The sequence below is a fragment of the Danio rerio genome, chromosome 5 (genome assembly GCF_049306965.1).
Source record: "Danio rerio strain Tuebingen ecotype United States chromosome 5, GRCz12tu, whole genome shotgun sequence".
In the NCBI taxonomy this organism is placed as follows: Eukaryota; Metazoa; Chordata; class Actinopteri; order Cypriniformes; family Danionidae; genus Danio; species Danio rerio.
In genome coordinates, this window is record NC_133180.1 from 76100924 (window position 1) to 76127500 (window position 26577).

Sequence of the window (26577 nt, forward strand, 5' to 3'; positions counted from 1 at the left end):
TTTTTTGTCATGTTTTTTTTTTTTTATAAAATTATTCTGTTCAACAAGGCAACATTTATTATATGTAAAAAAATTAATTTGTAAATATTTATTTATTAAAAATTTATTTATTACTTATTGTATGTATTTTCAAATGAAATTATTACTCCAGTCATTATTGCTTTTATTACTATTACCATTAATAACAATAACAAAAAATAAAAAATAAAAAAAAATAATAATAATTATTATTATTATTATTGGAGCAATTTCTGAAAGATCATGTGACTCTGAAGACTGGAGTATTGAAGCAAAAATTTCATCTTTAAATCACTGGAAAAAATAAATAAATGAATTTATAAACTACTTTTGAACAGTTATTTTATAGTGCAATAACATTTCACAATTTCACAATTTCTACTGTATTTCTGATTAAATAAATTCAACCTTGGTGAGCAGGAAAAGCATATTTTAAAAACGTTTAAAAATCACACTTACCCCAAACTTTTGACTGGTAGTGTGTGTGTACAGTTGAGGTCAGCATTATTAGCCCCTTAAAATTTTTAGCCCTCTTGTTTATTTTATTCCACATTTTCTGTTTAACGGAAAGTAGATTTTTTTCAGCACATTTCTAAGCATAACAGTTTTAATAATTCATCTCTATTCATTTATTTATTTTATCTTTGTCATGATGACAGTAAATAATATTAGACTAGATATTAATCAAGACACTTCTATACAGCTTAAAGTGACATTTAAAGGCTTAACTAGGTTAATTAGGTTAACTAGGCAGGTTAGGGTAATTAGGCAAGTTATTGTATAATGGTTTGTTCTGTAGACAATGGAAAAAAATATAGCTTGAAGTTGCTAATAATTTTGTCTTTAAAATGGTTTTAAAATAAATTAAAAACTGCTTTTATTCTAGCTGATATAAAACAAATCTTTCTCCAGAAAAAAAAAATATTATCAGACATACTGTGAACATTTCCTGAATCTGTTGAACATTATTTGGGAAATATTTAAAAAAGAAAAAAATCTAAGGGGGGCTATGTTTATATGTTTATGTTTTTTTCTTTTACAATTTCTTCTGTAATTTAACCGTAAAATTATGCTGTTTTTTTTTTACCATAAACTTATTATTATTTTTCTATTATTTTTTAAAATTATCTCATTTTTACAGTGATTTTTTGTTTTTACAGTTTTAATAGTAAAACTATCCAGTTTTTTACTGTAAATTTATAATTGTTTTTTTACAGTTTAAACAGTAAAATTATTTTGTCAATTTATGTTTTTCTTTTGCATTTTCCACTTTATTTTAACAGTAAAATGATCCATTTTTACAGTAATATTTTGAACATTTTTGTGCAGTTTCTACTCTATTTTAACAGTAAAATTATTATTTTTACAGTTCATTTTCTTTTGCAGTTTCTAATGTATTTTAACAGTATAATTAGCCATATTTTACCCTAAGTTGTATGTTTTTTATTTTATTTTTTGTACAGTTTCTACTGTGTTTTAACAGTAAGATTTTTTACTGTTTTATTTTTTTACTGTGGCGAATCAGTAGGTCGTGCTGTCGCCTCACAGCAAGAAGGTCGCTGATTTGAGCCTCGGCTCAGTTGGCGTTTCTGTGTGGAGTTTGCATGTTCTCCCTGCGTTCGCGTGGGTTTCCTCCGGGTGCTCCGGTTTACAGTCCAAAGACATGCGGTACAGGTGAATTGGGTAGGCTAAATTGTCCATAGTGTGTGTGTGTTTGAATGTGTGTGGGTGTTTCCCAGAGATGGGTTGTGGCTGGAAGGGCATCCGCTGCGTAAACACTTTCTGGATAAGTTGGCGGTTCATTCTGCTGTGGCGACCCCGGATTAATAAAGGGACTAAGCCGACAGCAAAAGAATGCATTTTTACCGTAAATTTAATGGATTTTACCGTAAATTTATATGTCTGGCACAAAACAAGAGTTTTAAACTGAGTACATAAAAAGAGGATTACAACACATTTTTAAAGGCATTCAGAAACTTTGTTTACTGATACAGAGCATATACACCGGTCATAACTGCAGGTCTTTTTCAAGCTCAAACGCAACATTGCAAACAAATAAAGGAAGTTGAATGCATAAAATGACCCTTTTAATCAGGTCAGATCAACATGCCTCAACGTGCTGCTCCACCTATGAGTTGAGACATTTGATTTCCCCTTTTTTCATGACTCTTTCAGACCTGGCAACCATAACCGTGTTTGTTTGTGGTGGACAGGTATTGGAAACGAGGCTTCCCTGCAGCGGCCATGTTAATGACTGCAGCGGGCGTCTTTATTGGGCCCAATGACTTTATGATGGTTTGTGTGACCTTAATCAAGTATTGTGTGTCCCTGACCTTCAGTGTTTGATTAATTTTACCTCCGTGCCCTTCCCTCTCTCGGTCTCTATCTGAGAGAGGGGGAATATATTGGGCTTCAGTAGAGGAAAGATTGTCTCTAATAGCTATAAAAATGCTGTTTTCTTCTCTGTTAAATACTGTATGGCCTTTACTGTGTTTTCTGCTCACTAAAAGTGACACAAACTGCCTGATTCTATTAAAACATCAGTCATTAAGTGATTGCTGGCAGTTATGCAGCGCATTTCACTGATGTACATTTGTGGTTGTTTCTAGAATGAAGCAAAAAACACCTAGAAACCTGTGTATGTCATGTGCTTTTGGTCACACTTTATTTTAAGGTACAATTCTCTCTATTAAGGTCGGCATGAGATTTAAGTTAAGATTGTCCTGTTTTCCCCGTCATGACATATCTAACTGGAAAGGTTTCTGAGATGAGGAAGAAATGTAGGGCGGTGCTGGATTTCTTTGAGAACGGATTGGATTGTTGGAATATGTGTTTTGCTAACAAAATGAAAGAAGATCTGAAAGCCAGTTTGCACTTATTTGTGAATCACTATTAGCTCCCTCTAATGCAGAATGTTTTCAGATGGTTGATGATGACGACATAGCCCAGACGCAAGGAACTGATATCCCAGCCCCTATTTACTGATAGCTCCGCCCCAATGGACTGATATCGCCGCCTCTATTTACTGATAGCCCTGCCCTAATAGACTGATAGCCCCGCCCTTAAGGAATGAAAGCTCTTCCCTGAACCATTGATGGCCACATCCTGAAGGACTTATAGCAACACTCTAAATTACTGATAGCCCCGCCCGAAATTACTAAGAGTCCCACCCTAAAGGATTGATAGTGTCTCCCTAAAGCTGCGGTCACACTGGTTTTTCTCTCCATAGACTTCCATTCATAGGCATGTGAAACGCAAGCTAGTGTGACAAGTTTCACCGTTCTCTGCATTGCAAAGTTCAAGCTTGGTGAACTCTGACCTGCAAAATCATACCACTTGACTGCGTGAGACCAATCGAGGATCAAAACATGACCTTTCTGGACAGAACTTTTAAATATGGGCCAATCACTGGCTTTTTTAAATGTTTAACCATCTTGTTTAATCCCGCCCCTTTTCACAGCGCCATACAAACTCTAGTGTAACCGCAGCTTAAATAACTGGTAGCCCTGCCCTAAAGAACTGATGGCCACACCCTAAAGGGCTGATAGCCACACCCTAAATGACTGTTAAGCCCATTATAAATTACTGATAGCCCCGCCCCAAATTACTGAGAGCCGTGCCCTTAAGAATTGATAGCCTAAATGACTGAAAACCCCGCCCTAAATTACTGATACCTCCACCCTAAAGCACTCATAGTTCCATCCTAAATGAATGATAGCTCTGCACGAATGGAATGACAGCCCCACCTCAAAGGACTGATAGCCCCTCCCTTGAGAATTGATGGCACCGCCCTAAAAGAATGATGGGTAATTTGCTAATTTGATCAGTAATTTGCTACTTATTTATAAAACAAACAAAAAACACAAATGGAAGAAATATGAACTTAAAATATAAAAAAATTATAAATAAAAAAATTATAAAATACAACAAACAAACAAATGACTAGTAGCCCTGCACTAAAGCACTGATAGTCACACCCTAAAAGGCTGATAGCCACACCCTAAATGACTGTTAAGTTCATTATAAATTACTGATAGGCCAGCCCCAAATTACTGAGAGCCACACCCTCAAGGATTGATAGCCCATCCCTAAATGACTGGTAGCCCGGCCTTAAAGATTTGATAGCCCCACCCTAAATGACTGATAGCTCCACCCTAAAGCACTCATAGTTCCATCCTAAACAAATGATCGCTCCACACAAATGGAATGACAGCCCCACCCCAAAGGACTGATAGCCCCTCCCTTAAAAACTGATGGCACCGCCCTAAAAAAATGATAGGAAATTTGTTCATTTGATCAGTAATTTGCTACTTATTTATAAATAATAAATAAATAAATAAAATAAATAAATAAATAGAAAAAAATATTTAAAAAATGAAAAAAAAATAAATTAAAATAAAATAATTAAAACTGAAAAAAAATATAAATTAAAAATAAGAATAAATAATAAAATAAAACAAACAGACAAACAAATGGAAAAAATATAGTTTAGAAATATTAATAAAAATAATAATTAAATAAATAAAAATAAAATACAACAAACAAACAAACAATCAAATAAATAAATAAATAAATAAATAAATGAATGAATGAATGAATGAATGAATGAATAAATGAATGAATGAATAGAAACAATCTAAATAAAAATATGAATAAAATATAATTAAATTTAAATAAAAATAAAACATTCAAACAAACAAATGAATAAATAAAATAAATATCATTTAAGTATATGAATAAAATAAAATATAGTAAAATGAATAAATCTGTGCAATCTGTTACACATTTCCTTAGAGTGTGTTCTTCCATTTGTACCTACTGTATGGTCTCAGTGGTTTCTCCGGCTCCTCCTGCTAGCGGGTGTGCTAATGCTCTGCTGTTGTTTTGGTGTGCAGGACACGTCTCCTCTCCATGTGTCTGCTGTGTGCTGTTTTGCCCCCAGTCCATTCAGTTACGCCTTTAATCTGCAGTTTCTAATGCTGTACTGATGCCTCTGTAAAGAGCCGTCTCTCCCACTGATTTCCCTCATTCCGAGAGCACAGACACACCGGGAAAACAGCCAATTAACTCCAGTGTCCCATTGATTTATCAATCATCCCCACATTAATGCTCACTAACATTATTCTTCACTCGATTCCTGGTAACCAAATCCTTCAAGAATGTTTTTTTTGTGTGTGTTTGTGTTGGGATAGCGTGATTTGATTTTCTGTTGGTTCAAATATTTAATTGAGGTTTATTATATATATATATATATATATATATATATACACACATACAGTTGAAGTTTTGCAGACGATTTTGCGATTAAAAATATATATAGAGTTGAAGTCAGAATTAATATTATTATTATTATTAATAATTATTATTATTCTTTTTTTAAATATTTTCCCAAATGATGTTTAACAGAGCAAGGAAATTTTCACAGTATGTCTGATAATATTTTTTCTTCTAGAAAAAGTCTGATTTGTTTTATTTTGGCTAGAATAAAAGCAGTTTTTTATTTTTTTAAACACAATTTTGAGGTCAATAATAATAGCTCCTTTAAGCTATATTTATTTTAATAGTCTGCAGAAGAAACCATCATTATACATTAACTTGCCTAATTACCCTAACCTGCCTAGTTAACTTAATTACCCTAGTTAAGCCTGTACAGCCTTTAAGCTGTATAGAAGTGTCTTGAAAAATATCTAGTCATATATTATTTGTTGTCATCATGGCAAAGATAAAATAAATCAGTTATTTTAAATGAGTTATTAAATCTATTATGTTTAGAAATGTGTTGAAGAAATCTGATCTCTGTTATATAAATAAACATTTTCTCCAATATATGAATGCCTTTGTGTATTTATATGATAAGTATTGACAGTACACACACTTTAATTGTCAAAACAAACATTTATTTTGAATGCAATTAATCTTGATTGCTTTTTGCCCAATACTAATTAAAATATTGCTGTATAAAATGTTTTTTTTAAATGTAGACAGTATAAATTAGACATTTAATTGTATGAATTTAATCAGTTTTTTATTTAATAATAGAAATGCATTTAATTAACATTTTTTATTTAATAATTTTGCATTTATTCAACCTTTTGTCTATTTAATATTAATGCATTTCATTAGCTTTTTGTTTATTTAATAATATTGCATTTGATCAACTTTTTTATTTAATAATAATGCATTTAATCAACTTTTTTATTTAATAATAATGCATTTAATCAGCTTTTTTTATTTAATAATAATGCATTTAATCAACTTTTTTATTTAATAATAATGCATTTAATCAGCTTTTTTATTTAATAATAATGCATTTAATTAGCTTTTTGTTTATTTAATAACATTGCATTTAATAAACTTTTTTTATTTAATAATAATGCATTTAATCAGCTTTTTTTATTTAATAATAATGCATTTAATCGGCTTTTTGTCTTTCTATTTCTTAAAATATTTAGTTTTTGTTTAAAAAAAAAACTGTAAAAATTAAAGACCTTAGATTTTAAATAAAGTCTGAAGTGTAATATTAAGTGGGGTTTTTTTGGCCAGTGGAGTAAGTAAATATTATAGGAAATACTGTGCAAAACTCCTTGCTCTGTTAAACATCATTTGAAAAAGAAATTACAGGAGGGTAAATAATTCTGACTCCAACTGTATGTTTAGCACATATAATCACCAACTTTATTGTATTGAAAATGTTGTTGGAAAGCAGTTTATAGGATCATGATGTGTTTTATGACATGCTTTATAACAAGACTGGCTAAAATCAAGCATAGCTTTAGGAAGGTCACATTAGTCAAGCACACGATCAACTGATGCTCAGCTGATCATTAGGGGTCTTCTTAATTTAATGCATGACACGTGTCAAATGTACTGATGTTAAATGTAGCAACAAAATCAAAAACAAAGACCAAACAATAAATAATTAAAAATTAATTGAATATTAATAATAATTAAGTTGACTACTCACTGTCTGACAAATTAAATTAAATTAAATTAAATTAAATTAAATTAAATTAAATTAAATTAAATTAAATTAAATTAAATTAAATTAAATTAAATTAAATTAACACGGTAGCGACTCCTAATAAAGCAAGGACAAAACTGAAGGAAAAAAATATATAAATAAAAAATAAAATAGACAAAAAAATTAAATAGAAAAAAATTAAATAAATAAGCAAACAAGCAAATAAATAAACAAACAAACAAAAAACAAACAAATAAATAAATAAATAAATAAATAACCACTGTCGTGACCCTTGATGTAGCAGGGACAAAGCCAAAGGAAAGTGAATTAAAAAAAAAATTAAATAAAAAAGTTCCTATTATGCAACAATTTTTGTGACAATAATTGTGACTAGTAGATATTTTAGAGCAGTAATACTGTACTTTATATTCTGTAATTTAATATTGTACTTTGTTTAACATATTTTCATCAGCCAATAATTAAAGTATTCCCAGCAGAGCCACCACACAATCGCAGAGAATTACAGACCTCAGAGAAATGGCAGATCATCTTAATGGTCCTATAAAAAGTAATTATTTTCTTAATCTAATTTCTTATTTCTTTGTTGTAAAATTACCTATTCATTCATTCATTCATTCATTCATTCTGATGGATTGATGGATGGACGGATGGATGGACAGATCAATGGATGGATAGAGTGATGGATGGATTGATTTATAGATGGGTGGATGGATGGATGGATGGGTTGATGAATAGACGGACGAATGTATGGATGAATGGATTGATGTATAGATGGATGTCATGGGTGGGTGGGGGTGGATGATATGGATGATTATATATATATATATATGGATGGATGGATGCATGGACGGATAGATAGATAGATAGATAGATAGATAGATAGATAGATAGATAGATAGATAGATAGATAGATAGATAGATAGATAGATAGATAGATAGATGGATGGATAGATGGATAAATGGATGGATGGATGGATGGATGGATGGATGAATGGATGGATGGATTATGGATGAATGGATTATAGATGGATGGATGGATTATAGATGGATGGATGGATGGATGGATGGATTATAGATGGATGGATGGATGTATTATAGATGGATGGATGGATGGATGGATTATAGATGGATGGATGAATTATAGATGGATGGATGGATGGATTATAGATGGATGGGTGGATGGATTATAATGGATGGATAGATGGATGGATGGATTATAGATGGATGGATTATATATGGATGGATTATAGATGGATGGAGGGATAGATTATAGATGGATGGATTATATATGGATGGATTATAGATGGATGGATGGATGGATTATAGATGGATGGATGGATTATAGATGGATGGATTATATATGGATAGATTATAGATGGATGGATGGATGGATGGATGGATGGATGGATTATAGATGGATGGATGGATTATAGATGGATGGATGGATGGCTGGATGGCATACGGGGGAACGTATGGAGGTATAGATGGATGGACGGACAGACAGACAGACCGACATACAGACATATAGATAGATGGAGACTCTGTTTTTCATTGAAATGTTTGATGGTGAACCCGCAGTGCCAGTAATCTTGTTTTCTAGTGGACTGATAAAAGCCCAAAGACGGCTAATTAAATTAGAGATTCAGAGAAATCAATAAGCCTCAGACGCTGCTTGAATGACTGCAGAACGTGTCATCTGAGGTTGACACTGCGAATGCATGAAAGAAGAGTCTGGAAACATTCATTCATCTCCTAAATCCCAGTTCAGGATTAACAAGACACAACCATGAAGGAAGCCTAAAGCTAATTCAACATACTATGAGGTACAGATTTACCTCTTAAATTTGAATTCTTTTATATTTTCCCCCAGTGTTCAGTCTAAACTGTATTTTTTTCATCATTTAGCAGAAAGTGTATTGTAATCGTGGTGTCTACAAGAGTCAAAAGGCTGTTTTTGTGAATACAATCATCGCTTAAGCATGTTCGGTGTGAGGTGGAGTATTGACCTTACAGCACACATCTGCACAGTATTGCTTTTCTGAAAGAGTTCACACACATCAACATTTCTCCTGCATGAGAGCAATTTCATTGATGGGGAGGAAAGCGTAGGGTCAGAATTAAAGGTGCATGATGACTGATACACAGATGGAGCGACAATAAAATAAATTAAAACAAAATAAAATAATGTAAATTTAAATAAATATAAAATTGCGTAAAATAAAATAAAATGAAATAAAATAAATAAAATAGTTAAAATTAAATTAAAATAAATAATCAAGTCTAATCACATACTGTTAAAATAAAATAAAATAAAAAATGTAAATAAAAAAATTAAATAAAGTAAATTAAAATAAAAAATAATGAAGTTGACTAAAATAAAATAAAATATTGTAAAATAAAAAAATACAACAATGAAATCATGTAATCACTCACTGCTAAATTAAAATAAAATAAAATAAAATACAATAATGTAAAATAAAAAACAATGTAGTCGACTAATCACACGCTGTTAAAATGAAATAAAATAAAATAAAATTAAATAATGAAGACGACTTATCACACAATGTTAAAATAAAATAAAATAATGTAAAATAAAATAAATTAAAATAGTTGTTGACTAATCACACACTGTTAAAATAAAATAAATAAAATAAAATAATGTAAAATAAAAAAAATGATGTAAAATAAAATAAAATAATGTAAACTAAAATAAAATAAATTAATATAAAATAAAATAAAATATTTGTTGATTAATCATACACTGTTAAAATAAAAAAAATTATGTAAAATAAAATACAATAAAATAAAATAAAATAAAATAAAATAAAATAATAAAGTCGACTAATTACACACTGTTAAAATAAATAAAATAAAATAAAATAAAATAAATAATGAAGTCGATTAATCACACACTGTTAAAATAAAATAAATAAAATAAAATAAAATAAAATAATATAAAATAAAATAAAATAAAATAAAATAAAATAATGAAGTCGACTAATTACACACTGTTAAAAAAAATTAATAAAATAAAATAAAATAAATAATGAAGTCGACTAATTACACACTGTTAAAATAAATAAAATAAAATAAAATAAAATAATGAAGTCGACTAATCACACACTGTTAAAATAACATAAATAAAATAAAATAAAGTTAAATAAAATAAAACAATGAAGTAGTCTTATTCACACTGTTAAAATAAAATAAAATAAAATAAAATAATGAAGTCGTTTAATCACACACTGCTAAAAATAAATAAAACAATGTAAAATAAAATGAAATAAAACAATGAAGTCTACTAATCCCACACTGCTAAAATAAAATAAAATAAGTTAAAACAATGAAGTTGATTAATCACACACTGTTGAAATAAAAAAAAATCCATTTGAATAATCACACACTGTTAAATAATAATAACAACAATTATAATAATAATTAAATAAATAAATAAAGATGGAGTGAGGAGTGACAACCTAAGAAGTCTGCTGCACCACCCTTGCTCTTAATAATATGTAACACAAAGGAAAGCACAGTTTTGTTGGTCATGATAACATCTTGTCTTTGTTTCACCCTGACTCAGCTGAGTTGCTTGCGACTGTGCACATTGCGAGCACATGAATCTAAAAATACTTTGCTCCCAGATTGCTTTCTTTAAAAAGAAATGGCCCAATCTCTAACCCTTCCCGTATCCAACCTCTGTAGTGCCCGAGGGGCCTTTTGAGCTGCGGAAGTGAGAGTAAGACAAATATCAGAAGGTGTCCGATAATAAATGTATGCCTGTTCAGACCTTTCATCTCTCAGCTTCCTCCAAAGTGATATAATTGTTATAATTAGGCAGGCTTGAATCCTATTTAAACATGTTACTAATATTATTACTCTGTTTTCTGAGACTAAATTTGCACCTGTATTCTCTTAGAGCTTTTAATCTTCAACCATCAAACCACCTAACACCCTAGCAGCTGCCTAGCCACACCTCAGAACACCTCAGTAACCACCTAGGGTTTAGGTCACCTTTGAGATGACAAATCCACTAGAGGGCGCTGTCTACACTTCTGCGAATCTGAAATATGTTACTTAGGTGCGTTTCGTTGTACATTTAAAAACAAAAAGTGGATTTGCCATCTCAAAGGTGACCTAAAGCCTTCCTTAAACCTAATCAATATCGTTTCAGAAGCCACATAGTGACCACATAGTTTTACCTTGATTTTACATGTGCTTCACCCAAACGCAAGTGCAGCATCGTACAAAGTGAGCGACGAGAAAACTGATCATGCAAGAAAAGTTGACCATATGAAGATAGATAGGTGAAGCAAACTGTTAAGTTGTTTCATTGTAATTATTTGATTGTGCAAAGAACTGCATGAAAATGATTCGTTATTCGTCATTAAAATCCCTACAATTATTAATAATGTGAAAAGGAGCAAAAGCCGCTGGCGTCATACTGCTTCGTAATGTTCATTTGACCTCAAAATTGTACACAAATATGTTGAAGGACATTTTTTGCGGTTTCTACATTTTTGCAAATATAAAAAACATTGTCCTGGGTACGTTTTGTTGCACGTTACAAATGACAATTCAGCTAGAGGGCGCTGTCTACATTTTACAAATCTGAAATGTACAACAAAGCGCACCCTGAGTAACATATTTCAGATTCAGAAATGTAGACAGCGCCCTCTAGTGGATTTGTCATCTGAAATTTACAACAAAACGTACCAGGAGCGACATTTTTAAAGCTTTTGAAAAATGTCTATTGAGACACGTATTTATATTTACATTTACTCATTCAGCATGTGCGTTTACCTGAAGAACCGTGCAAAAATAATCATTTATTCGTCAATAATATGTCCCGATAAATATCATTAGTGTGAAAAGGAACAGAAATTGCTGGCATCATACTGTGTTGTAGTGTTCATTTTACCCCAAAATTGTACTCAAATGTGTGTTGAATTACATTTTTTGTGGTTTCTACATTTTTGCAAATATAAAAAACATTGTTCTGGGTATGTTTTGTTGTACGTTACACTTGAGAAATCCACTAGAGGGCGCTGTCTACATTTTTGTGATTCTAAAATGTACAACAAAACGCACCTTAAGTAATGTATTTCAGATTCAGTAGTGTAGACAGCGCCCTCTAGTGGATTTGTCATCTGAAATGTGCAACAAAATGGACCAGGACGGACATATTCAATGCTTTTGAAAAATGTATACGGAGACCTGTATTTATATTGACATTTACTCATTTAGCATGTGCGTTTATTTGAAGAACCGTGCAAAAATAATTCTTAATTCGTTAATAATATGTCCCGATAAATATCATAAGAGTAAAAAGGAACAGAAATTGCTGGCGTCATACTGTGTTGTAATGTTCATTTTACCCCAAAACTGCAGTCAGATGTGTGTATTTGGTTTCTACATTTTTGCAAAAATAAAAAACAATGTTCTGGGTATGATTTGTTGCATGTTACACTTGAAAAATCCACTAGAGGGCGCTGCCGACATTATTGCCAATCTGAAATATACAGCAAAATGCACCCTTAATAGAAATGTAGACAGCGCCCTCTAGTGCATTTGTCATCTGAAACATGCGAAAATGTACCAGGACAGACATATTCAATGCTTTTTAAAAATGTATAATGAGACACATATTTATATTTACATGTACTCAGTTATCAGGTGCATTAATCTGAAGAACTGTATGAAAATAATCCTTTATTCATCAATAATATTCCTATAAATATCATTAGTGTGAAAAGGAACAAAAGTCGCTGGAGTCATACTGCTATATAATGTTCATTTGACCCCAAAACAGTAGTTTTGCAAATATATAAAAAACATTGTTCTGGGTATGTTTTGTTGTATGTTACACTTGACACGTCCACTAGAGGGTGCTGTCTACATTTTTGTGATTCTAAAATGTACAACAAAATGCACCCTTAATAACAAATTTCAAATTCAGAAATGTAGACAGCGCCCTTTAGTACGAAATGTACCAGGACAGACATATTCAATGCTTTTTAAAAATGTAATTAGACATGTATTTATTTTTACATTTACTGAGTTAGCAGGTGCGTTAATCCGAAGAACTGTATGAAAATAATCCTTTATTCATCAATAATATCCCATAAATATCATTAGTGTGAAAAGGAACAGAAGTTGTTGTCGTCGTACTGCTCCGTAGTGTTCATTTGACCTCAAAATTGTTCTCAAAGGTGTTTTGATGTACATTTTTTGTGGTTTCTTTATTTTTGCAAATGTAAAAAACATTTGTCCTGGGTACGTTTTGTTGCACGTTACACATGACAAATCCACTAGAGGGCGCTGTTTACAGTTATCAAATCTGAAATGTACAACAAAAGGCACCCTGAGTAAAGTATTTCAAATTCAGAAGTGTAGACAGCACCCTCTAGTGGATTTGTCATCTGAAACATGCAACAAAAGGTACCAGGAGCGACATATTCAATGTTTTTCAAAATTGAATCCTGAGACACGTATTAATATTTATGTTTATTCCATTAGCAGGTGCGTTTATTCGAAGCATATTATAAGTGAGGATAAAAGCAGCACTGTTTTGTAGTATATAAATGCGATTACACGTCAGTTATATTATTTATTTATTTTATTTTTGCTTACTCTATATAAAACTTGCTTTAATAGCTTGCTTCTAAACGTTGCCATAATTAACCTGTCAGGAAAACTGTATGTGATGAAAAAAGCATATACAAAGCTAAAAGCTCCTGCGCATTGCTTAAAATGTAGTCTGACACATTTAAAAACGCAAAGTCACAGTGAAAACAAGTTGTCATATAGTTAATGTCTGTGTTCTGAAACTTGTGATCCTGTACTTTAAAATGTTTGTTGTTGTTGCCAAATCCACACTCTGTTGCACATTCTGCATACTCATTTGATGCGGAGGAAAAAGTTTAAAATATGTTTCCAGTCATCGTCTTGGACAGCTTAGTGCTTTGAATGAATAATGCATTAGATGATTTCCTGCGAGGCACTAAAAGGTTGAACAAGCATCTAGAATAAAGTAATACCATGCACTTATTGATTAAATAATTTGTGTTGTTTGCAAAGCCAAGCACCATTGCTCATGTTCATTTGAACATTTGGGCTTGGGCTCTTTTGATTTTAGCTTGTAAGTAAATATAAGAAATGAGTTTTTGTCTTGTTTAGGGTTCAAATATCTAAAAAACCCCCGTCTTAAATCAAGAAGCATTTTCTCGACAAGTAAAAGATATTGTTTTGTTTTCAGAAATAATGAGTTAAAGTATTCTTGAAAATATTCCTCTGAGATTTACTCCATATTGACATGATAGCATCACGCAGTTGCTGCAGATTTGTCGGCTGCACATCCATGATGCAAATCTCCCGTTCCACCACATCCCAAAGCTGCTCTATTGGATTGAGCTCTGGTGACTGTGGAGGCCATTTGAGTACAGTGAACTCATTGTCATGTTCAATAAACCAGTCTGAGATGATTCACGCTTTATGACATGGTGTGTTATCCTGCTGGAAGTAGCCATCAGTAGATGGAGACACTGTGCTCATAAAGGGATGGACATGGTCAGCAACAATACTCAGGTAGGCTGTGGTGTTGACACCATGCTCAATTGGTACTAATGAGCCCAAAGTGTGCCAAGAAAATCTCCTCCAAACCATTACACCACCACCACCAGCCTGAACTGTTGATCCAAGGCTGGATGGATCCATGCTTTAATGTTGTTGAACCAAATTCTGACCCGACCATCTGAATGTGTCAGCAGAAATGGAGACTCATCAGAGCAGCAACGTTTCTCCAATCTTCTATTGTGCAGTTTTGGTGAGTCTGTGTGAATCGTAGCCTCAGTTTCCTGTTCTTAGCTGACAGGAGCGGCACCCGGTGTGCTCTTCTGTTGCTGTAGCCCATCCGCCTCAAGGTTGGACGTGTTGTGTGTTCAGAGATGCTCTTCTGCAGACCTCGGTTGTAACGAGTGCTTATTTGAGTTAATGTTGCCTTTCTATCAGCTGGAACCAGTCTGGCCATTCTCCTCTGAAGTTTTCTCCACTGTGTCTATTATGGATTACCCGTGATAACCGCGTATTATTAGCATATAGACTAACCTTGACTGTTCTTCCCGCGTCACTCGTCGGTGAACAGCGCTTACATTTCTAAAGCAAATAGCAGCCCCTTCTGTTGAGCGGGTGAAGACAAAGCCGAATCATAGAGGTGTAAGACAGCGCTCAAAAAGCAAACGGGATAATATTTACATGAGTCTACTTGCTATAAATGCTCATGCTGTTCTCTGTGCATGTGTTGGAGTTTTTTTAATACACTCAGAAAGAGTGTTTTCTTTGAGCACGTCAAATTAAAGGTACAGTTCAAAAATCTTACTGCTTGTTTTAAAGGACAATATTGTATTACAAATAATACATAAATATTATGCATTTATAGATTTTAATAAAAAAATATTCTTGTGTTGTGTAGAAAAAATCTAATAATGTATGGAAAGCATCATCAATGCACCGTGATGCACCGAGATATCGAATTGAATCGATGGCATGATAATCGTGACCGAAGCGTGAGACCAATGTAGGTTCACACCCCTAATTCTCTGTAAAATGAAAATCCCAGTAGATCAGCAGTTTCTGAAATACTCAGACCAGCCCGTCTGGCAGCAACAACCATGCCACATTCAAAGTCACTGAAATCCCCTTTCTTCCCCATTCTGATGCTCACTTTAAACTGCAGCAGATCGTCTTGACTATGTCTACATGCCTAAATGCATTGAGTTGCTGCCATGTAATTAGCCGATTAGAAATTTTCATTAACGAGCAGTTGAACAGGTGTACCTAATAAAGTGGCCAGTGAGTGTATATATATATTTGAAGTGCAAACTTGAAAAAATACCCTAGCAATAACCTTTTGCACAAGTTTTATTGCAGAGGGTTTGCATGCAGCTGACGTATACATTCCCTCGCCTTTGTATAATCTCCTCTATATCTCTCAAAGCTCTAGTTCAAGTCTAAAATGCTCTATTTTACACTATTTTGCAAACACTTCAAAGAGTTTCCCCCCTCCCACATTACGCAACTATTCTATTTTTCTCGTATGCGTCACAATGAGCGAGCGATGCATGTGGGACTCTGCCTGAACCATCCCGTCACGGATAACCGAGCAAAAGAGAGAGTTTAAGGAAAATAATCTGTCTTGGGTTCTTGTGCCCTAATTTCCTCTGTGTCGCTCTGTTCGGTAGTAACCTTTCACACAACCTAAAAATACCACAGGCGAGATAAGAGGCTCATTCTTAGCGAAGCTCCAGTTATGGATGGGAGAGAGAGCTAATATGCCGTGCATCATGTGAGCAGGGGTTATATCAAATCTTATGACTTCTGCTTTTGGCTGCATCAGCTGAGCTTGTTTTCTGGTGCAGTAAACTGCTCTGAAAAACACTCAGAGGGGTTTATTTCTCATCAGCTTCGGTTACCCGTTATAAAGTGATAAGCAGCATTGATTGCTTTTTGAGAGAACGTTGATTAGAGTTTTGTGAAAGAGACTCATTGAAAAATGGATTTCAGGATGATTTCTTTACATTAGCTTAAATTTAATGTGCACCCATGCTAATGCTTGATAAAGTAATATACATTATTATGATTTTAAGCGCGGGCAAGGCAGTGGCGCAGTAGGTAGTGCTCGCCTCACAGCAAGAAGGTCGCTGGGTCGCTGGTTCGAACCTCGGCTCAGTTGCTGTTTCTGTGTGGAGTTTGCATGTTCTCCCTGCGTTCGCGTGGGTTTCCTCCGGGTGCTCCGGTTTCCCCCACAGTCCAAACACATGTGGTACAGGTGAATTGGGTAGGCTAAATTGTCTGTAGTGTGTGTATGTGTGTGTGGATGTTTCCCAGAGATGGGTTGTGGCTGGAAGGGCATCCGCTGCGTAAAAAAAAAAAAAACTTGCTGGATAAGTTGGCGGTTCATTCCGCTGTGGTGACCTCGGATTAATAAAGGGACTAAGCCGACAAGAAAATGAATGAATGATTTTAAGCATATCTTACTCTTTAAAAACAAAATAAAAGCACAAAAAATAACCAAGCACATACTTTCACTTTAGAGTAACACATTTAAAAAAGTGTTGAGATTGTATTATGTAAATTTTTCCCTAACACTGATCCCTGCTATACAGCGGTAAATAAGTATTAAACGCGCCACCATTTTTTTTCTCAGAAAACCTATTTCTAAAGATGCTGTTGACTTGAAATTTTCCCCGGATGTTGGTAACAACCAAAGAAGTCCACATACGCAAAGAAAACAAATCTAATTAGTTTAGAAATGCAGTTTTGTGTAATAAAATGAAATGATGCAGGGAAAAAAAGTGTTGAACACATGAAGAAAGGAAGGTTTAGAAAGGCAGTGAAATCCCTGACAGCAGCTGAAATCTCTCTGTAGTTCTTCAGCAAGCCTCCGCCCTTCCTCAGTGTAATTGAATATCAGCTGCAGGGATGGGTACTGAAACTACATAACAAAAACATGAAGTATCGATAAGGTCTGACATTATCAGCTATCGCTACTGGAGAATTGCTGAATGAACTTTAGTTAGAGTAGCATAATTTAACTAACCAACCTTTTTTAGTTAACGATATTTGATATTCGTCTGCACAGTTGCCAATCTCGCTTGAGAAATGCTCGTGTTTCCATCGAGCATGTCAAGTATAAAAGCCTTCACAGTTCTCGGCTGTATGATGCACGATGTCTGTATCATTGGCAAATACATGTGTGCGATGCCTCACGACACTATAGCAGAAAGTCTAGCATGTTTAATTCTCTAAAGCAAGGGTGGCCAATCCCATTCCCGGAGAGCCACCTTCCTGCAGATTTCAGTTGCAACCATAGACTGTAAAATATATGGACGTAGTATCCGTGACGTCACCCATAGGTTTCTGAAGAGCGCAAAAGAAGCCGTAAGTAGGCGCGGCCAACCGTCGCCATTTTGGTCACGCGTCATCACACCCACAGCGGGATACCAAACATGGGCAAAGAGGCGGAGAGTGGGCGGAGCTACAGACACCTGCTAGCATTTAGCTTGGACCTGGTTCAGACACACTTTACTTTGGGAGAAACGCTTAATACTTTATCACCTGTGACTCGTTTGTATTCTGACCACTTGTGCTTGGTTGTACACTATATCAATAAAGTGTTTAGTCTTTTAAAAACACTGCTGTAATACATTGAGCCACTAAACATTGTTCTAATGACGTTTTTCAACAGGAGGAAAACGCGAATTACTTACAAACACTTCAGATATAGTCTGTGTTAGTTACTGTAAGACTATTGATAAAATCCAGCATAACACTGTATGACAACACTTCAGATGACTGTTCTAGAGCCTACAGCTAATCAATCTGACAGATTCTGCAGTGCATTACAGCTCTAAATATAAATATAAACGATAAATGATCTTAAATAAAACAAATACATGTATAGAGATGGTAGATAAGTATATAACTTTACTCACATGGGAAACGGAGGCCACGTGAATGGTTTGTGAGCTCAATTAAGTGCACTCAGCATGCCATGCCATCTAATAATTGTAGGAAACAAGTCCAAAAGGCAGTTGACTGTGTAAAGCCACATAAAACAACACAGAAATATGATGAATATGCCGATGTTCAGTGGCTAATCTGCAGGATTCAGCTGAGGTGACGTGACGGCGACCAGCAAGACCTAGCTGTCAATCAAGTGGCCACTCCCTTAATTATGCAAACTTAATATAACTTAATATAAAGGAAACGGATGAGTAATAAAAAAATTCACCCCCTCACAGTTGTCATGAAGGGTAATATTACCTGTATTAACCAAAATCTTTTTTTGTACCAGGCTGTAAACACCTTTTTTTCTGCTGTAAAGTTGGCCATTCTAACAGTGCGCTCAATTGAAATTTGCTCTGTTTTGGAGCCAGGAGCGGCCAGGTCTAGCGGAATTTCGGATGAATTGCAGTTTTAGTTACTTCCGTATTGGCTTCCTGAGGGAGAGCGGGAGGTTGCCGCTTGGTTGCAACCCATAATCAACACACCTGCCTGTAATTATCACGGGGTGCTCAGGTCCTAATTAATTGGTTCAGGTGTGTTTGATATGGGTAGCAACTGAAATCTGCAGGAAGGTGGCTCTCCAGGAACAGGATTGGCCACCCCTGCTCTAAAGCATAACGGACTGGTTTTAAAGATGTTATTAATTATTTTTGTTCACATATATACATAAATATTTACAACATTGCAGCCTCTTGCCGTTAACTAATCACAACGTATCAAATTGCAGTTCCATTTCAATTAAACCAACACAATCTCAAAGCAATTCGTAACTTTTTCATTTAGTGGCTAATTCGTATGAATTCGTACGATGTAATTCGTACAATTTAGTACGATTTGCTCATCCCCCAATGACGGTTGGGGTTAGGGGTGGGGTTAGGTGCCACGCCTCCTTTTTAAAATCGTACGAATTCGTACGACTGAACTCGTACGAATTTGTACGAATTAGCCACTAAACTGGTAAAACGTAAAATACTTACGTTTTCTCGTGAGATCAGGCTGGATTAATCATACAGCCTTATCACTAACTATTTAAAAAAACAGCTAATTAGTAGTTTATTAAGCTGGTAGTGTTCGTTAATGGTTTGTTATTAACGTGAATTGTGACCTAAAGTGTATTAAATACTTTCGCACAATACTGTAGAATGACCTCTAAACACTTTTACCATAGTGCTTGATTTGTAAACTAACACACTTGCATGCTTGCATCACATGTAACCTGGTTGTGTATGGATTTTCTGGTTAGTGCATTGCGGTATGAATCTCAGACATAACGGCTACTTGTGAAAGCAAGATAAAATGCATGGGATGGTAATTCTATCCTTTTAACAACATTATTGGTTAGGTTTAGTTAAGGTGGGATGTAATTTATTGGGCATTATCATTTCACCACCACTCCCCAAAGATTTAATTTCCTGCTGTAGTGCATACATACATCAACCAGCGTAATAAAAAGCAGCCAGTTTCAAGCTCATCTGTTTGGTGCAACATTAATCATGCTTTTAGCGCCACTTACTGGACATTGCACTTAGAAAGTATCCTAGAATGTTATAGAAGAGAATAATAGAAGAGAATAGGACATCATATGGGCTTTAAATATTAGTTTCAAATGGTTTTTTCTATTGATTCCTTTTGGGACCCATCTGAGTTATCCAATATGAATCTCAGTATGTGTTTTATGTGTTGTGTATTTGGCACCTATATTAGCCCTCCTCAATTGGCAAATGCAGGTGTGGACCATGTGGAACCCTTAGTTAAACCCATTTGGGATGGATATTTATAGCCCATGTGAAGTCATTTAATGTTGTCTGCAGGTAAAAGCTTTTTGCAGGATGTTGTTCGCAAGTATGATTTTTGTAAAAGGGTACCCCGGGTATCAAGACTTCTGTGGCTTACTATATAACATAGATAATGTCTTTTAATTAAATTATGAAGTAGAAACCCAATAGAAGATTTACATGTTTAAAAAACTCATTTATTTTGGATTTTGGGGCCGCAGTGTATGATGTCAAATGCATTCAGTGAGCCACTGGCCAGCCTGCTGCTATTTTAACACAATTTGGAGTGTAAAATGCTGATAAAACTGACACTAAATATAAAAAAGTAGACACTATATCTGTAACGTCGAGGAGTGACACTCACAACAGAAGGTAGGATCCAATATGCAGGTTTATTCTTTGTCAGGCAAGCAATGGTCAAAACAGGTATGAACAGGTATGTGCGGGCAAATCCAGAGTCGAAGTCAGTAAACAGGCAATAGGTCATAAGGCAGGCGCTAAACAGGATAACTAGGATACAAAGCTAGGTTCAGACACGGAGAAACAAGACAGGGAGAAACGCGTTGAAATGTCACTAAACAGTAAACATGACTCAGCCAAGTGAATGAGTGTGTGTGCTGCTTAAATACTGTGTGAAATTTCAGTCTGTGACAACGTTCAGCTGGTGATGTAATCAGGATAGATGAATGACCAGGTGTGCGTGTTTGGAAGAAGTGCATGTATGAAAATGTAGTCCTGGGATATGCGGAAGTGAAGTTCATGATAAAGTGGAAACCAGCGATCTCCAGAGAATGATCGCTGGTTATCGAAACAATAACGTTGTCACTAATGACTCAATCGCGAAGGAATATCTATCTACACAGTAGATGCAAACATCCCCGAATTGTATATCTGACAGGGACATGAGGGTTTTAAATGACTGTAGAACGGGTGCAGGTGGAATATATGTATGGCAAGTACCCACAGTTCACAGTTTGTGATCATAAACTGAGCTCTTTGAAAATGTTGGAAAGGCTGTTTTGGTTTTAGCAGACACCTGAATTGTTGAGGCATCATGTAACTACATATTTATATGAGCTTCACCTTCACTTTATGCATATTTATAACAAAACATAGCCTCTCTCTTTTGCTAAATATCAGTTTTGATAATCAATAATGGCTGTTATAAAAGTTTAACATGCAATAAGTTATACCATATGCAAGATTTAGTCACAAGCATGATTTTTGTAAAAGGCTACCCCGGGTATCAAGACTTTTGTGGCTTACTATATAACATAAATAATGCCTCTTAATAAACTGTAAAGTAGAAACCCAATAGAAGATTTATGTTGTTTAAAAAAAAAAAACACAATTATTTTGGATTTTGGGGCCGCAGTGTATAATATGCCTGGAGCTCAGACCTCCACATACGCTGCAGCGCATGTCAGAGTGAATGTGTGGTCATGTGATGTGCGCTTTCAGAGGTATAGCACGAACTGAGATCTTTTCAGAGATGCTAGATGAAACGCCAATGTGGACGTGGATCGTTTTCATTCTGAACCGCTGTTTTAAAACTAAAACATATTAGTGCAAACGAGGCCTGAGTGAACCGCTGTTAACCACGATATGCATTAGTCCAATGACATTTACTGACTATAATATGGAACTTTCTGCTCTTCTATCATCAGATGCTCGAACCCAAGCAGGATGAGCCATGTGACCTCAGGGGCCGGAGGATGACCTCTGAAGACGACCATTCCCTGGGCAGCCTCTCGGACGCTTCGGCCACCACAGCGAGCAGCCCTCAATCCAGAAGTCTGACCCTGCTAGAGGAGCTGTGCACGTCTCTGGAGGAGACCTGCCACCCGGTGCCTCCAACACCTCCACCCTCCACCGAAGGAGACGACGGCAGAAGCACGGAGAGCAGCATGAACGAAATATGGAGGGAGGAAGAATGCAAAGAGAAAGAAACTGAAGAGTCGGACTTTTTACACGCACAAACAAAAGACTGCGACGATTGCGATGAAAAGCAGGTGATTATTGATGAAGAGAACGCCTCGGAGGTGGCAGACACCAACGCTCCATCATCATCTTCCTCGTTTATCATCCCAGAACTGCGCTTAGATCGATCCTACAGCGCTGACGCTCTCTCCACCCCTGGAACTGATGAAGAGTACGATGAGGATGAAGATGATGAGGAAGAAGAGGAGGAGGAGGATAGTGATGATAACTATTTAGAGCGCAGTGATAGTAAACGGAGGAGCATGGTGGAGGCGGGTTCCTGCGAAAAGCATCCGGGTGGGTTAAGCGTGCAGAATTCGCTGCGCAGGCGCACACACAGCGAAGGGAGTCTCCTTCAGGACCCGCGAACAACATGCTTCACTTCTGATAATGCCATCAACTGTATGGAGGTGTCAGGAGCGCACAAAGGAGGCTGGACGCTTCCGTCTCCAAAGACACTGAAGAAAGAGCTGACTAAGAACGGAGGGTCCATGCATCAGCTGTGCATGCTGTTCTCTGGGAGAAAAGTGAGTCCTTCTTACATTTGCACTTACAGTCGAAGCCCTGCTGTATATATTTACCCCCAATTTCTGTTTAAAGAAGATTTTTTTAACACATTTCTGAACGTAACTCATTTCTAATACCGTGATAGATAATATTTGACTAGGCATTTTTCAAGATACTTGTATAAAGTGACATTTAAACAACCCAGGCTCATTCTGGAAACGTAGCTTTGCGGACGTTTCTGGAGACCGCTATTTACCTGACCGTAGGTACGTATGTCCGCATTTCGTTTTTTTCAAGCGAACGCTACGGTGCGGTGTGACGCCGCTCCTCTTCTTCGTGCTCGCCGGCTGACGGCTCACTTCCGTGTGGAGGGCTTTCCCGCTGCAACTAGTTTGTTCGCTTAGCTCGCGGTGTTACGTCAGTGGAGCGGAGGCCAGGAGGAGGAGGAGCCGGCCGCGGTGACGACCGGGATTGAGTTCGGGGAAGAGCGGTTCCAGAAATCAGGTAACATGAAAAACAGAATCCAAAAAATAAAAGCGAACGAGTTGGCGACGGGGCGAGAATGCGGAGAGATCCGAAAACGCGGTCAAAATTGGATGAGGGCTTTTGCTTTTCTTTTTTGGACGTCTTTTGTAAATCGCCGCTTGGGTTTAGGGAAGGAGGAGGAAGAGGATGAGGAGGAGGATGGCTGGGTCGCCCAGTTCGGTCATTCAGTCTGTCGTACAGTTGGACAGACGGTCGCTCGACAGCGGCCTCCGTTGGCTTTACACGCGAGAACAGCGCAGGCGCGAACGGCGCGCACTCCCGAGAGGCATTCGAGACGCAAAAAAGCGCGCACAGTGGCATCTCGCGGATACGCGAAAACAAAACCTGCACAGATACGTACCTCCCGGGACTTATTTCGCGGTCTCCAGAAACGTCCGCGGGGCTACGTTTCCACAATGAGCCTGGGTTGCATTTAAAGGCTTAACTAGGTTAATTAGGGTAAAGTTAGGGTAATTAGGCAAGTGATTGTATAACAGTGATTATTCTGGAGACAATCAAAAACAAATATTGATTAAAAGGCCATGAAACCCCCCTCTTTCGGTTCAGGTCTACCTCAAAATTGCTCTGTGAGCAGAGTCAGGAGTGGGCGTGGCCTGCAGAACAGAGGAGAAAGAGGGGAGCAAACAACTGTTGCCCGTTGGCTCACAAAATGAGACACAAAGCGTGAGGAGACGCATGATTTTATAGTTTACAAAGTTAAAATGCAAAGAAATAAACAGTAATTTCATATACACACAACCACAGTTTGTTATATCATCATGAAGATAACCATGTTAATATAAACACTATTTCAAAAGTTCACACTTAGCTGATGATTGATTATAAAGCTTGTTTGGCATGCTGTCCCGGGAGAGAGCCCTGAGCTCATAAGATCCTCGAGCCCGGGGCTCCCTCTTGTTTGCAAGGCGAGGGGGGAGTTTGAGCTCAGGTAGATCTCGAGAACCTCCCTGCTGTAGAAGCTAATGAACAGATTGGCCAGATAGCCAACCTCTAACAGTAAAATTAATTAATTGTATTTTTATAATCACACTTGAGAAAAACTGTCTGCAGAAACACTTCCATTGACATTCTCTCATTGTACAAATCACGAAAAATCATGGAAAGCCCCACCCATTAGTGACCATCTCTCCCTCATTAGCATAAACAGACCTAGGTCAGAAGCAGCCAACATTAGAGTTTTGTGCGGTATCTGTTAAAGATAGGGCGAGGCAGTGGCGCAGTGGGTAGCACGTTCTCCTCACAGCAAGAAGGTCGCTGGGTCGCTGGTTCGAACCTCGGCTCAGTTGGCAATTCTGTGTGGAGTTTGCATGTTCTCCCTGCCTTCGTGTTGGGTTTCCTCCGGGTACTCTGGTTTCCCCCACAGTCCAAAGACATGCGGTACAGGTGCAGGCTGGAAGGGCATCCGCTGCGTAAAAAACTTGCTGGATAAGTTGGCGGTTCATTCCGCTGTGGCGACCCTGGATTAATAAAGGGACTAAGCCGACAAGAAAATGAATTAATCTGTTAAAGATAACGTCAATGACTAAGAGGCATTATGATTATACAGTTTTAGCACAAATAAACATGTTAGAGCAGCCGACTCCCATGCGGAAGGTTGCCGGTTCGATACCAGCTCGGAGCGGGTTGGGTGGTGTAGGACCGGCGGGGTTACATTGGTGCCGTGACCCGGATGGGAGTGAGGTTTGGAGGGGGGGGTGAGTGTAACGGAGGCCAGCTAGCATGTGCTGTGCAGGTAAACCGCTCTCTTCTGACCTCTAAAGGTGCCCTAGTGACAGCCTTCTTGTTAGAGCATCTGACTTCCATGCAGAAGGTTGCCGGTTCGATTCCAGCTCGGAGCGGGTTGGGTGGCATAGAACCGGCGGGGTTACATCTCCACAGACTAGATCACACAGATAACATCATTCCTGTTTTGAATCTGCCACTATGCTGACACATAAAAAGAGCACAATCTCATTTGAATTTAAAGCGACAGTCACCAAAACGCCACAATTATTATCAAAGCCTAAAAGGGTCAGTTTCAAAGAGTTATAAAACATTGTTTGTGTTATTTGCTTTTAGCTTTAACCCTTATCAAACACGTCTAAAAAAAGTCCTTCAGTCTTGTTTGAAACCTACAGGTAGGTGTGTTGAAGCACCCCTGCTCTAGAGACATCAGAAACTTACTTTACATCTTGTTTACATCTTAAAACTCACCTAAGTTTGACTTATTGTTTCTGAAAACATTTATTTTTTTGATATTTGCACTAGAAACAAGACAAAAATTAATTTTTTACAGTCTTCGCTAGTACTTCTGCAGCTTCCTTACAAAAATGTGAAACAAAAGCCATAAATTGAGCGCTGCGGAGATGACAGTCAACTCTCAGCCGTCTCTCTGCCACAGCGGTTTCTTCAGGCCCGCGTCTGCTGCATAATGAGACTATAAATATCCTGAATGAGCGCATGATGCTGTGTCTGTCTGCACATGTGTTCGCAGAAAATGTGTCTAAATGAATGCCTTCCTGGGAGAAGATGACGTTGAGCAGAGCGGCGGGAGAAAATACACTTTCATTGTGACTCGCCTGCACTTCCACTGTATTTATAGGCATTGATTAATCTGGAGTTCTGTTGGATATTTACTCAGGACGTCCAAAAGAGAAACGAAAATCATACTGTTATGAAAAACAATATCATAATGATGTATTACGTGATATATGGCAACTGCAATATGAACCGCCAACTATTCCGACATGTTTTCAAAGCGGATGCTCTTCCAGCTGCAACCCAGTACTGGGAAACACCCATACACTCTCACATTCACACACACACTCGTACACTATAGCCAATTTAGTTCCTCCGATTCATCTAAAGCGCATGTGTTTGGACTGTGGGGGAAACCGAAGCACCCGGAGGAAACCAACGCCAACACAGGGAGAACATGCAAACTTTATTATTATTAATCCGGGGTCGCCACAGCGGAATGAACCGCCAACTTATCCAGCACATGTTTTACGCAGCGGATGCCCTTCCAGCTGCAACCCATCTCCGGGAAATCTTTCTTTATTCTTAATATTATTTACTTGGCCAGTAGAACGCTTCACCTGCTGTTCCCCGCTTGCAGTAATTGTTTCCGAGTGTTTTCTGGATCCGGTGTTTTCCTCCAGAGAGCCGCTGATGAGTCTCTGACAGTGTGTTTTGACCGGAGACTCAAATCCACAAGGATTTGAG

The 26577-nt window shown here is 36.6% G+C and overlaps 1 protein-coding gene across 17 annotated transcripts in view; it reads left to right on the plus strand.

The window, feature by feature from the left end:
• The window catches only part of rgs3a (regulator of G protein signaling 3a), a 205467-nt gene that overhangs the window by 114938 nt on the left and 63952 nt on the right, over positions 1-26577 (plus strand). For 16 of the 17 annotated variants that reach the window (XR_012405849.1, XR_012405848.1, XM_068221146.2 and 13 more), the window contains 1 exon segment: positions 22008-22847. Coding sequence is in view for 14 of the 17 variants with exons in the window: in XM_068221146.2 (XP_068077247.1) it covers positions 22008-22847 (840 nt within the window). In the remaining 3 variants the exon portion in view is untranslated. 17 annotated transcript variants of the gene reach the window in all.